The following is a 15,047-nucleotide window of genomic DNA, read 5'->3' as shown; positions in this document are numbered from 1 at the left end:
ACTTTGAGAGCCCCCAAGTGGGATATAATGCAAAATGGCAGCCTTTTAAATAAGTAAACAAAGAATCCATTTGTAAACAAAAAGACCAAAAAAATATTACTCTGCACCTCTGAACAATCTCCAGAAGCTAAGCCTGGAAATGAACAGGAGCAAGAATGTGCTCTGACACAGCTTCCACTGATTTAAAAATGAGGTGCAAATACGTTTCCATCAAAGGTGGATGGAGGGGTAATGAAAGTCTGTAAGGAGAACGCACTTCAATATCATCATATGCAAAGTGTTAGCAGAAAGAAAAATGCTCTCCATCTTCAAAAGCCTTATCACCAAGAGACAATCTAAAGATACGTATATATTTCCAAATTCCAGCATACTTATTCCTGCTACAGCTACTGACGCAAAATTGTAAAGCGGAACAAAAGCAGCCATTGCGCAGAGATCAAAGCAGAGTGCATTTCCTTTTAAGCCCAGACTTTAATATGTGCTTCAGCCGATCACTGTCATTGTTCTAGATTATGAATCACCGACACATACATTTTCAAGTGTAATGACACTCTTGCTTATTAAAGACCTCTCAGCTGAAGGGGCAGAGTATTATGAACTGGCCAATCCATTCATTTTCTTGAATATGTTATTCAGTATTTTATGCTAAAGCAGCAATACACCATCCATTTTAGTACAATGATCCTTATGTTCAATAAAAGTGAAGTGCTGCATCATAAATCATTATAGTCATTTATTCTACATTAGACATATTAGACACTCTATTCCATAATCTATTACAATAAGGTGGATTTAAATATACCCCAAGGAACTGCAATAATAACTCGAGAACCAAATATAGCAACTGCGGATAAAATATAGTTAACCTAAAATTGCACTGGCAGAATGGACAGTGGTGAATTTTAAAATGAAATTCAAAATGTGTTATAATCTGAATCCAATAAACAAGCAGCAGAGAAGGAGTGCAACCTTTCCTAGTAAATGTGCTTAAAATATATCTAAATTATTCACTTAGATTTTGCAAGAACTATTTAATGTATGTAGACATAAATGAATCCCGCTTTAAAAAGGAAACTGTGATTAAAAACATCTTTGAAGAACAACCACCAAATACCCCTTCTGCTCTGGATTTACTATTTCCTTCTCTTTGTATATACACTGGTTATCTTACAGAAGCTCTAGTTTCTTCAAGCTGCACATTTGCTCTTCCTAGCAGCTTACCTTTTATTTTTAACCATTTTTTAAAATCCATGTGCTTGGTGGCAAAGTCCCAGCTGGCTTTAATGGAGCCGGATTGCACCTTTTGGCCATGATCCAGTACCTCTGCATTCAGAAAACAGGAAGCTGATGAGTGAAGGGAACAGACAGAAAGGAAGAACATAATTTCCTCTTATCTCAACTTTTTGGCGTTTCAAAATATCACTTCCAAAGTGCTCCATGGGGCCAAAACAACACATTAAGTTCATCTCTCTAGCTTGCCTTTAAGTACAGGATTTCTCTTTCCACCAGTAGCCAGTTTGGTGGTGGCCCCAAATCGGAACCCTGATACGTGGCGGACAGGGGAGTTAACCCTTTGCTCCTTGCAACAGTTTTTATCTGGAAAGGGAGTCTGCCCCTCAATTTGTATTGCTGAAAAGCCCAGAAGAGCTTTCCTCTTATGCAAATAGTAGTCACACCCTGCCATGAACAGAACTGAGACCACAGTGAGGACTACAAATTACAGCATCCTTAACCACCACACCAGGGTCTTAATTCAGTTTGTGGCGTACATGATATTTGTAAAAGGAAGATCTTGTAGTCAACAGCAAACTTTGTGATAAATGTAAAGTGTGCCCATAAAAAACACATACCATGTTTTTTGCTCTATAAAACTCACTTTTTCCCTCCTAAAAAGTAAGGGGAAATGTGTGTGCGTCTTATGGAGCGAATGCAGGCTGTGCAGCTATCCCAGAAGCCAGAACAGCAAGAGGGATTGCTGCTTTCACTGCGCAGCGATCCCTCTTGCTGTTCTGGCTTCTGAGATTCAGAATATTTTTTTTCTTGTTTTCCTCCTCCAAAAACTAGGTGCGTCTTGTGGTCTGGTGCATCTTATAGAGCGAAAAATGCCACTCTATGTGAGCCTGGTATACCACCAATGCAGAAATAAGTCATCAGTGAGTGCCAACTGATTCTTATTCCAATTACATCTTATAGCCTGTGTCCTGGTGAACCACAATACCATATAAATGTCACATCAGACAAAGCAACACAACAAGCTTAAGCCAATGATTTTTTTTCTTCTACGCTAAAGTCTGGAACTGTGGATCCTTGCACAAAGACAGAAACTAATGGATGACAACTGAGTTACGTAGATTTGTGTATAATTAAAGAAACTGGGTTGGTCATTTCAGTGAGCTTTGAATGCAACACATACCTTCACACAACACAACCACATGAGTAGATACATTTAATATGAGGGACAGCAGGCAAGCAGTTATACACGACAGAGATAAATAAAAGATCCGAGGCGCAAAGAGCCTAGAACATCAATTGAAAGCTAGCACTGCTTGCCATGCGCATGGAACAGCCAAAGGGAATTGTTGTATTCTCATTTCTATGACGCTTGCTTAGTACTGAAAACCACAAGCAGGAATGCTTATGTTAAGTGGGAACCTAAAATTGCCCGTCAAATTGTTTTGAGACTAGGTCACCTGTGCTAAGAACAGAAGCAAGGTGGCACACGAGATAGGGCTAAGCAATAATGTTATATTGGTTCTGACATTATTAAGAAGAGCCTGCAGGATCAAGCCAAAGGCCCATCTAGAACAGCATATAGTCCCAGAGGCCAGCCAGATGCCTGCAGGAAGTTTGTGAGCTGACCCTTGAGTACAACAGCACTCTTCCTACCTGCAGCTCCCAGCAACTGATAATCAGAGGCAGCTTGCCTCTGACAGTGGAGGCAGAATGTAGCCAAGATGGAGAGTAGCCAATGGCAGTTTCAGACCTTCTAAGTGTCCCTATTTTCCAGGAATAGTCCCAGATTTACAGAAGCCGTCCTGATTTCTGATTTGATCCTGGAATGTCCCGCTTTTCCTTAGGATGTCCCTATTTTCATCAGAGAAATGTTGGAGGGTATGGAGTTCTGCGAGCCCCAAGCCAAGGAGATCAGTAACTGTACAACCTTTGGAAGACCTCTGAAGGCAGCCCTGTATAGGGAAGTTTTTTAATGTTTAATGTTTTATTTTGTTTTTATATACGTTGGAAGCCATCCAGGGTGGCTGCGGCAACCCAGTCAGATGGGTGGGGTATTGGTATCATCATCATCATCATCATCAAATAGGACAGCCCTATTTTCACCATAGAAACGTTGGAGGGTATGCAGCTTTATCCTCCATGATTTTTTCTAATCCTCTTTTAAAGCCATCCAAATTGGTGGACATCACTACTTGGCTAGTGGAACAATACTAGCAATGAAAGAGGAAGGTTTTGGCAATTCTTTATCTTCTAAGGCTGAATCCACACAACAGTTTCCCCCCAATGTATCCCTAACTGTTAATATCTACATTATATTTGAGCTTTCACATAATGTAAAAGCCAAGCCCAGAAAAATAGCAGAATATGTGGCAACTTTGGTGCTCATTTCCATGTTATTTGCTTCCAGGAAAATATTCTGTTTGCAAGTAACACAGAAATGCATGCTAAACTTGCGCTATATTCCTGGAAGTGAATTTTACGTCATGTGAATGGTTAAATATAATGCAGAAATGAACAGTTAGGGAAATGTCGGGACAATGGAACCAGCTGCTGAGTGAATGCAGATGAAAACAGTACTTGCTTTTGTAAGCCCTGATCAGTCAATTTGTCAGAGATCTATATTATTGTGGTCCTATCCTGGACACAAACCAGCTGATCTGTGAAATATGGATAGAAATATCCACCCAACATCATAGGGCTTTCACTTTTAAAGCATCAAATAAATTAAATAGCACAAACCTTACTTGCCTACCCTTAAAAGACCATCTTTCGTTTATGTTTCCTCTCCTTACGAACCGCTATCACAAATGGTTTCTTAACAGTCCAGATGCAGTATTTCCACCATTTTGTCCTTCACCACTAATTAGATAATCCAAACAATCAAGTTTATCTAGCGTGATTTGTTTGCTGCAAAGCCACGCTGAACATAAGTTATGGGGCCATTAGCCTATTCTTCTCTCCCTACAAGTCTCATTATTTTGCAAGTCACGGATATTAGGCTTAGGGCTGACTGGCAATTGCCAGAATTGCTCATTTCCTTTTTGGAGACACAGGAAGTACCACTTTTCATTACTATCAATCTCCTTACTCTTGATGAGTCTTCAAATAGCAACTGCAACTGATAGGTTAAGTTTATTAGATCATTTCCCTCAAGACCTTAAATACAAATTAGGTAGGTTTTCTTATTCGCAGAGAGGATACAGCATTTCCTCTCGCTGCCATATTCTCTGTTGCAGCTACAAGTAGGGTTGCTGCCTATGCATCACCCCCCAAAAAGGGCAACAGAGAACTGATTCACAAAAATGTGTAGATGCCAATTTACATGCCTAGCTGCAAATTTTTAAAGAATTACTTTACTTTGAGTAGAAATACAATACATCTCACCATTGTGGTGAAGAAGACTCTCAGTCGCTTTCATGTTGCTCACTGTTGACTATCAACTTCCCAGCCCTTAATCTCTCTTCTTTTGGTTCTTCATTTTTAAACCAGGATTGGACAGACAGTCCTTCAAACAGATGACCTCATTCACTGGAGAACTGTCCTCTACAAAATAGGACACATGGCCACCCTAGCAATGAGAGATTTTTCATGTTGCTGCTCAGGCACCAGGAAATTTTAACAACCTCTATGGAATGTAACTGGGTGCTAGTTTGTCCAAAATTAATGTCACCGGATATTTTTTATGATGCTGATAATATATTATCAAAAGAATTGGTCTTATAAATGATCTTAGCAGCACAACCAGTAATTGCAACTCAATGGAAAACAGCCCAAAATCTAACACTGGACGCTTGGTTCCACACGCTGGAATATAGTTATAAGGGATAAAATTATGCACATTTTGAGATTACGCGAAGGACTAGAACATCCAGACACTTTTTATATGATCTGGCATTCTTTTATGACATATACAGAGGGTGGGGCTGTGGTCTAAACCACTGAGCCTCCTGGGCTTGCCGATCAGAAGCTTGGTGGTTCGAATCCCCGCAACGGGGTGAGCTCCCGTTGCTCTGTCCCAGCTCCTGCCAACCTAGCAATTTGAAAGCACGCCAGTGCAAGTAGATAAATAGGTACTGCTGTGGCAGGAAGGTAAACAGCATTTCTGTGTGCTCTGGTTTCCGTCACAGTGTTCCATTACCCCAGAAGTGGTTTAGTCATGCTGGCCACATGACCCGGAAAGCTGTCTGTGGACAAACACCGGCTCCCTTGGCCTGAAAGCAAGATGAGCCCATAGTCGCCTTTGACTGGACTTAACCGCCATGGGGTTCTTTACCTTTTATGACATATACAGTGGAACCATCCTTTTCAAGACAACCTTCGTTACAACCCTGGCAAATCTGCAACTATACTTAATAATCTGATATTGTTGAGTGTTTACTTGGACTTTGTTATTTTAACTCTACATGCCTGTTTTATAGGTTTTTTAAAAAAATATTTTAATTTTTATCTGTTATAATTGTTCGCTCTGTTTTGTATACATTATAATATGTCCATTAAACTTTAATTAGTTTAATGTTAAGTGAACGTCCAGTGCGCTTCCAACGCCATAAATCATATCTCAGCAGAGAATTTCGTGCAGCGGTGAAGAAGGCAGGAGAGTCAGTACCTTTCAATGAAGAATCCTGGAGCAAGCACTTTGGAACTCAGGAAAAAACTTTATTTACAAAAGAAAAAACCCTGGCGATAAAGCACACATGCTTTTATCTCCGGCATAAAGAAAACTTTACTCTAAACCTAACTCATATCAGCCCACACGCCCAGGGGGAAGACACACGGGTGAACTGACTATTTATACAAACTAACTCACATTCTTGGATGCTTAATGACCTCCAGCTGCTCAGTGATTAGAGCGACTTGTTACCTCTTAACCCTTTAGTACCAACACCCCCTCTCGCTCGTAACACTGAGCTGTACCAACCTTAATTCAAATTTAAACCTGAACAGAAATATTTATGAGATTGTGGACTCAAAGCTTTTGTAAAACCGTCTGCGAGATTTTCTTTGCTTGGACAATACTTTAGTTCAATTAAACCTTGTTTTACACTTTGGCATACATTTTGATAACGGATATCCAAGTGTTTTGTGAGTGCCTTGAATTGACCTGATTTAGCTAGTTTAATACAAGGTTGATTGTCTTCCCACACTCTGATAGGTAGGGAACATTCTCCAAACAATTCTTGTACCAGTTGCTTATAAAATTCCAGTTCTCTACATACATCTGATAATGCATTGAACTCAGATTCAGTTGAACTTAAAGCTATAAGTGATTGCTTTCTTGATCTCCAACCAATTAGTGCATTTCCAAATTTTATCGCCATTCCTGACACTGATTTTCTATCTGGTCCAGCATCTGCCCAACTGCTGTCGGCCCAACATTCAAGTTGTGTGCTGCCCTCTGCTGATAGTTTTAAGCGAAACCTTTTGGTAGTTTGGAGATACCTTAAAACTCTTTTTACTCCTTGCCAAGCATGCATTGATGGTTTTTCAGCTTGTCTACACAGCATGTTGACAGCATATGTTATATCGGGCCGAGTCCACTGTGCAATGTGGAGTAGACTGCCTATTGCTGACTGGTAAACCCCGGGATTACTGAACTCTGCCTGTTGCTCAGCTTGAGCATCCTTTGTGTAACTTAACTCCATTGGGGTTTTAACACCAGCACAGTTGTCCATTTTAAACCTTTCCAGCAACTGCTGGATCTTAGCTTCTTGGCTGAGCCAATAGTTCCCATTTTCATCTTGCTGAATTTTAACTCCTAGATAAACAGATACAGTGCCTAGTGATTTTATCTGAAACTTTTCTCCAAGCTTTGTGGCAAAATGTTGTGCAAGTTTATCGTCCTTTCCACTGTATAATAAATCATCAACAAATATCAAAACTGCTTCTTGTTCACATCCAGAGCCTTTTAGATAAAGACACGCATCTGCTGCGCTCTTTCTGAACCCCATGCTCTCTAGAGCATCGTTTAAACAGGAATTCCAATTACGGGCGGACTGTTTCAACCCATAAATGGATTTGTGTAGGCGCCAGACCTGGTTTGGCTTGTCTCCTTCAAAACCTGGTGGTGGTGTCATATAGACTTCCTCCTGTAAGTCTGCATTTAAATAAGCCACATTGACATCAAAATGAAACAGCTTATTTCCCTTCTTAGCTGAAGAGGCTAAAAGCATTCTTAATGACTCCGATCTTGAAGTAGGGGCATAGATTTGAGAATAGTGAACACCTTTGCGCTGCGAAAAACCTTTTGCAACTAGTCGGGCTTTATATTGCAACTCCTCAGTAGTTGTGGGCTTTAAACGATATACCCATCGACAACCTACAGCTTGTTGCCCTTTCGGAAGCTCTGTACTTGTAAACACACCGAGAGACTTCATTGAAGCCATCTCCTTTTCCATTGCTTCCTGCCACTTTACGGCTTCTGAGCTTGGAAGCTGTTGTACCTCTATATAGCTATCTGGCTCACACTGTGCCATATTTACGTATACACTTGTCACCTTAAACCGCTCTGGTGGTTTGCCCTTTGTGGCACGTTTTGATCTGCGCAATTGTTCCTCTTGTGCCCCCTCTGACCGTTGGCTGTCAGAATCTGTCTCAAACTTTATATCTGGATGCGCCCCTAGGGATAAAGACCTCCGTTTAGATACCTCCCTTGGTCTTGGTGTTGCAGGCGACCTGCTTCGCTTTTGCTGTCTGCTAGGCCTACTGACTGGCGATGTTGGAACACTCCTAGATTCTGGCTTTTCTACCTTAGGAGAAGAACCTTGTGCCTGGTCAGAATCTGCATCTGAACCATGTGCACCATCCCCTTCTGGCTCACTACCCTCTGGACTTTCATTCTCAGCATAAATGCCTAAATCATCTCTCAAAATGTCAGGGTTAGCATGTAAGTGAGTCCATCCGGATTGCTCACAAAATTCAGCGCTCCTACTGATGACCACTCTTGTAGTATCCCCATCTGGGTTCACGAACCTCCAAGATTTGGCGTGTGGTTCGTACCCACAAAAGATGAGTTTCCTAGCCCTTGGACTTCCCTTTTTCCTTAATGCTTTTGGGATAAGTACATAGGCTTGAGATCCAAACACCCGAAAGTAATTAACTTTGGGCTTCTTCCCGTATAAAGCAAAATATGGCGTAGTATCAATTACTGAATTATATACTCGGTTCAGAATATGAGTAGCCGTCTGCCAGGCTTCCGCCCAGTAACTTTGAGGGAGTTTAGAATCAAACAACATAGAGTTTGCCAACTCTTGCAGAACCCTGTTTTTACGTTCGGCCACGCCTCCTTCTTGGGGGGAATAAGGTGTAGACAGACGATGCTTAATTCCCTTTTTCTTAAAGAAATTCTGCAACACAGACCCGGTAAATTCTGACCCTCTGTCTGTCTGAAAAGCAAGTACTCTAGTACCGAATTCAAGTTCTACTGCATGAACCCAATTTTTAACTGTTTCTGCAGTATCTGCTTTTGTTTTGAGAGGAAAAAACCATGTGACTTTTGTTTTGTCATCCGAGAGACACAGTGCATACCTCGAACCTCCCATGTTAGCAACAGGCATTGGGCCACATAGGTCCATATGCACAAGTTGGAATACTTTGTCAGATTTCCTATCTGAACTGGGATAGCTGCATCTATGAACCTTCGCCCTTTTGCATGCAGTACAATCCAAATGCTTAGTACATTTGTTCATTTTGCACCCTTCTGATAATTCAGGTTGCCTTTTAACATACTGAAAATTAATATGTCCCAAACGGCGGTGCCATAAATGAACACAAGAATTATGGGTAGGCGAGTTCACACAACCAGCATGAACCTGTTCGACTTCATGTGGACTTGTCTCAAAATAATATAACCCATTTCTGCATTCCACCTGCAAAAGAGATACGTTATTCTTTGAAATAGTGCAAACTCCATTTTCAAACACAGTTTTAAACCCATCTCTATCAAGTTCTGACACAGACAAAATACACCCCTTCATTCCCTTTAGCACATAGGCATCAATTTCTGTATGCAAACAATTCAAGAACACTGTGCCTACGGTCTTTAAGGAACGTTTAGTTGAATCTGCCATTGTCACAACTTTAGGGGTTTGCAAATGTCTGCAATTCTGCAAACGGACACTAGATGGCGCCACCAGGTGGTGAGATGCACCACTGTCGATCAACCAGCGTAGATTGCTGCCTTGGCCACGCCCTTGCATCAACGCCATTGCTGAAGCCATGTGCTGTGGGAGTAGCCACGACCTCCTCCTCTTCTTCGACGTCCCCTGGAACTCCTTGTCTGGTAACTAGGGGTAACGGCCTTGGTGCTGTCTTGACCAGGTTCACGTGTGCAGTTCCTGATTAAATGGGAAGAGGAACCACAGCGAAAACAGTGTCTAGCTGCAAAAGCATTTACTGTGTTCTCAAACTCAGCATCCCCACTCTTAGGCACAGCACAACTCCCCTTTGAAGACAAACCTCTTTCTCTTTGCCTTTTATCCTGTTCATCTGCAAGCCGAGAAGAAATGTATTCAAGGGTTAATTCAGCTGAAGGCATAGCTTCCAAAGTTAAAGCTAGAGTCTCATAGCTTTTATCAAGAGAAGACAACAATATGTATGACTGCTGCTCCATAGAGAAAGGAATGCCCAGCTGTCTTAGTTGATTAAAGGCAGACACCATTTTGGCAATATGTTCTTTCACACACGCTCCCGGTTGGAGACGTAAATCAAACAAACATCTTGTAGCATGGATCTTGGCCCCCGCAGTGTTTCTGGAATTTAGCCGCTGCAGAACCGTCCAGACCTCATGCGTGTTCTTTAACTCAGAAACATAAGGCATTTGCTCTGGTCCCACTGCCAAAACTAATAGACCTTGGGCTTTCCTGTCGCGTTTCTGTGAAGCTGCTGCTGCTGCTTTGTCTTCTGCAGACGCGTCTGCAGCTGCCTGCAAAGGCGGTGCTTCAGTACAACTCCACAACTCTTTTGCTTGCAACCAAACCCTTACTCTAGCCTTCCAATCTTGCCAATTTTTCCCATTGAGTCGCGTAAACGGGACAGCAAAACTTTCCTGGGACTCTGCCATCCTCCCTGGGGCTTAGGAACGATACTCACACACCTGTAGACCGTCTCCCAGCTGCTGAGGTGGCTCCTTGAGGAATAAGACGTCTTCCAGCGAGTTCAAACTGCGCAGTGCCTGTTTAAAACTTTTTCTAGGCACGTTGCAGGACTCAAGCTGCTTTGAAGGCTTTCGCTGTCGGCAACCGCTTCTGTCTTCGCTCCAGTCCTTTCATAAATCACTCTGAACTGCACTCCTTATCTTCTTCTTGACGTACAAATACCCATAACCTGTCCATTAAACTTTAATTAGTTTAATGTTAAGTGAACGTCCAGTGCGCTTCCAACGCCATAAATCATATCTCAGCAGAGAATTTCGTGCAGCGGTGAAGAAGGCAGGAGAGTCAGTACCTTTCAATGAAGAATCCTGGAGCAAGCACTTTGGAACTCAGGAAAAAACTTTATTTACAAAAGAAAAAACCCTGGCGATAAAGCACACATGCTTTTATCTCCGGCATAAAGAAAACTTTACTCTAAACCTAACTCATATCAGCCCACACGCCCAGGGGGAAGACACACGGGTGAACTGACTATTTATACAAACTAACTCACATTCTTGGATGCTTAATGACCTCCAGCTGCTCAGTGATTAGAGCGACTTGTTACCTCTTAACCCTTTAGTACCAATAATACCAATACCAATAATACCAATAATAATAAAAAGTTTTTACAAAGCAACAACAACTGGGTGCTAGTTGGAGGAGCACCGTGCAAGAAACTGACTAGTTATAATGGAGATGTCCTTGAAAGAAAAACTGCACATCATTCTTCGCCTCCTGATGTTGATCAAACTCTTCTTCAGAGTTTGTTTGTTTATAAAAGTATTTCTGTACCATCGTATCATAAAATATCAGAATGGTGTATGACTATAAAACACCATTAAAAACAGTGCTAATAATCGTAAAAGTGGCTGGCTATTAAAACAGCTGCAAAGGCCCCTCAGCATAAAAAGATCTTCCAAAAGATGCCTGAAAGTCAAAAGCAAGGGTGCCTGCCAAATTTCTGCTGGATATTTAAACCAGTACCTAGTTCGCATTTCACCTTTTCTTTCCTAAAAAAACATTCTGACACAAATACACTGATAAGAAGACCACAGGCTAAAACTACACCCTTGTGCAAATTAATTGAAACAAAGCATGTTTTCTATCTTACTTGTAATCCTGTACTCAAAACAAACAGGGAAAGTCAGTTGATCATTATGGTGCCGGAAGCCTGCAGCCAATAAAAGGAATGATGCGCTCACCACAATATATACCGAGGTTCTACGAAAGAGAATTTATTCCAGAGCTGGAAAAGAGGTATCCTGACACTACTGGGATATTGCAGCAGGACCTAGCCCCCTGTCTAAAGTGGTGAAGAAATTCATGACAGAGCAGCAAATCCAGGTACTTGATTGGCCAGGGAATTCCCCACATGTAAATCCCATTGAGAATTTGTGGGCTATATGTAAAAGTCGCCTCTGTACTGTAGTGTGTACGACTATGGAGAAGCTCATTCAGGCGCTGATTCAAGTGTGGTACAGGGATCCGAAAATCAACAGTGACTGTTCGAAACTAGTAGACTCCATGCCAAACCATGTTCAAATGCTGCTTAAAAATAGCGGAGGTCATATCCATTGCTAATGTACGTATATGTGAGTTTTGTACATATGTGAGTTTTGTACAATAAACTACATGGTTTGTTTCAATTAATTTGCACAAGGGTGTAGAATGCCCAACCGAGAGCTAAAATGGTGAAAATTCCGCCCTCCCTTCTTGACTCCACAAGAGCTTCTGTATTTTGTCCTGTGTTGTGAACCGTAGAACCACATGACAAATTTATTCCCTCATGCGTGGTGGAACACCTTGCCCTGCACTCTGACCATGAACCCATTTCTTCTACAGAAACAAATCACCACCCAAACTTCTAAGCAGTTGGTACTTTCTCCAAATCTAGGTCCTTCCTGATCATGTTTGCTCTGACTCATGACCTGGAACCAGATGCTCTCAATTCAAATTCAGTCGCATTTCCAGGTGAGAAAGGCAAGCTTTAGTTTAGCTGAAAATGCAGAAACGCTCCTTCCCAAAGGAATATAGTTTCTTCCTCTTGCCTTGTCAAATCATACAGTACAAAAGTTTGAAATCATAGCAGAGATTTACAGGGAAACAAACTTGTAATATTTATCTCTCCTGTGTCCAATATCCTCAACAGTTAGACTTAAACACAGCTAGATGGAAAGAAGGGGAGGGACTCCTAATTAGTGTTAAACCCAAACATTTCAGAAGAAATTTTCTATTGGAACACAACCAAGTGATGTGTTGCTAATGTTTTATCTACACTTACTTTCCACACCGAGACCATTTTTAATCCCTATGAAGTTAGCTTATTGTCTTCTACTACCAACACATCTGCAATTTATCAATTTCACAGAAGTGTCCTAAGAAGGATTTGCGCTCTCTCTCTCTCTCTCTCTCTCTCTCTCTCTCTCTCTCGCACACACACACACACTTCTGAAATGGATAAAATAATCGAAAAAACAAAACTGCTTGAATTTTCCCATGGTAAGAAAGGGAAAGCAAAAATGGGAAACTTTGATATGCATTGACTGGACTGAAAAGAAAAGGCTGTCAATAATATTAAAAAGAGGCAAATTGCGGGAGATTTCACTAACCATTGTATCTATTCATGCATTCTTTTCATCACACAATTAGAAAAGCATGGGGAGAGCAGGGATACACTATTTAGGTCTACTCCACTGCATCGTGGGAGTGGCCGCTGGGACAATATAACACTGGCCCTAAAGGATCTACACTGGTTCCCAGTATGTTCCCGAGCATAATTCAAAGTCTTTCACATTTAGAGCCCTAAACGCCTTTGGCCCTGCATACCTGAAGGAGCATCTCCATCCCCATTGTTCAGCCCGGACACTGAGATCCAGCTCTGAGGGCCTTCTGGCGGTTTCCTAACTATGAGAAGTAAAGCTATAGGGAACCAGGCAGAGGGCGTAACTATATAAGGAGATGAGTAACTATATAACCTTTAGAAGACATCTGAAGTCAGACCTGTATAAGGAAGTTCTTAATGTCTGGTATCTTACTGTTTTTTAATTTGTTGGAAGCAGCCCAGAGTGGCTGGGGCAACCCAGTCAGATAGGGGGCATATGAATATAATAATAATAATAATAATAATAATAATAATAATAATAGCCCTGCCCTGCCACCCTCCATGCACTGAAGGGCAAAAGAAGGGAACCTGGTGTGCTAGCTGAGGTTCCCCAAGTGATTTGCAACCTTGTTTAGGCAACCACTAAGGAGAAGAACATCGCCTGAATAAGATTTTTTATCTCATTGCTGTCAGTCAAAACAATAGCATATAGTTAATGGAGTGAATAAAGGTTCTATAGTGGGGAGCAAGTACAATCTTTTGGAAACAGATGAAAGGAAAAATCCTGGTCAGCTGTCACCAAGTCAGAGTAAGCAAAGCTGGGCTCAACAAACCAGTAGCCTGCACCTATCTCCTGATCTAAAATCATGCAAATAGTACATTAAAGCTGCATCAAAACCTGCCCATGGAAGGGAGCTTGGAAAGGAACTTGGGCTGTCCTAACAACTGCTCACATTGCTTTAGGGAAACCTGTTTCACACTTTGAAAACCACTGGCCAGTGCCTGTTCCATGTTTTGGGAGGTCTCTATTAAATCCCACCCTCTGCTTCCATATTCTGGCTTCAGTTGTTTTTGCTTACTGTGCCATGCTGTGCCACGAGAGAACAGGTGGGTGGGAAGCAAGGAGGAGTCAGATCTCTGAGCAATGAAAACAGATGACACAGGCCACTGATCATTGGTATCACTCAGGAGTACCATCCACATCAATTCTCCTGTCTACATTTCAATAGGACGTACGATGTTGAAGTAAACAGCGTGTGAGCTGGGTAAGAGACTTTCTGAAAACAGTCTCCATCCATCCATATTTACAAGTATTTATTTGACCTCCTGACTCATTTTACTTGTCCCTGGCCTATATCCTATGGGAGTATCGTCAGTGACTTTTCAGCATCGGGCCAGGGTGAAGGTAAAATAACAAATTAAATTCAGTTTGGAAGATCTCCATATTTATTTTATGGTAATGGAGCAAAACGTCATCCATTTGGTTTAAAGAGCAATTAGCAATCTGAGCAAAGTGAAAATTGATCCGACTTAAAAGAAAGTAAAAGGATTATGCTAGAAATTTTCCTTTCTCTGTTTAAAAAGGCATTGCCTCATCATCCTATCTTTCCTTATTGGCATATTACCCACTTATATTGGGAATATAATGTAGCATATTTGACATCCCATTCATTTTATCGACTCCAGGCTGCAGTCTTATCAATATAGAATTCCTAGGCTTAACTTCAGAAATGTGAGCACTGGAAGAATGCTCAAAAACCAGAAACCAATATTTGACTGGAGGGCAAGAGCATTCATAAAACCCCTGTCAAAAGAGGAAAAATGTTTAGAATGTTGAAACAACAACAAAATAATAACCCCTTGCAAACTAGTTGACTGCTCATGAAAATATTTGGTATAACAGTTCTAGACAGTTTGGATATATGTATCAAACTATGTCTCTTTAAAGTACGTGCTCTGGGACAAAACCTACATTTAAATATCCATTTTTAGAGAAAAATATATTTAAGTACATCCATGTTAAAGATTTTTTTAATGCAGATTAATATGGAAATGGAACAGATATTTGGGTAAAAATATGC

General features: G+C 41.2%; 1 protein-coding gene across 4 annotated transcripts in view; it reads right to left on the bottom strand.

Moving 5' to 3' along the window:
- The window catches only part of RARB (retinoic acid receptor beta), a 347,370-nt gene that overhangs the window by 139,257 nt on the left and 193,066 nt on the right, over positions 1 to 15,047 (bottom strand). For 3 of the 4 annotated variants that reach the window (XM_053410538.1, XM_053410536.1, XM_053410537.1), the window contains one exon: positions 1,222 to 1,344. The exons of the other annotated variant lie outside the window; for it this stretch is intronic. In XM_053410538.1, coding sequence (XP_053266513.1) covers positions 1,222 to 1,344 — 123 coding nt within the window. The remainder of the gene's footprint in view (positions 1 to 1,221; positions 1,345 to 15,047) is intronic. 4 annotated transcript variants of the gene reach the window in all.

This window comes from Podarcis raffonei, chromosome 12 (genome assembly GCF_027172205.1).
Source record: "Podarcis raffonei isolate rPodRaf1 chromosome 12, rPodRaf1.pri, whole genome shotgun sequence".
Classification (NCBI taxonomy): domain Eukaryota; kingdom Metazoa; phylum Chordata; class Lepidosauria; order Squamata; family Lacertidae; genus Podarcis; species Podarcis raffonei.
This window is presented reverse-complemented; position numbering and strand designations above follow the sequence as displayed.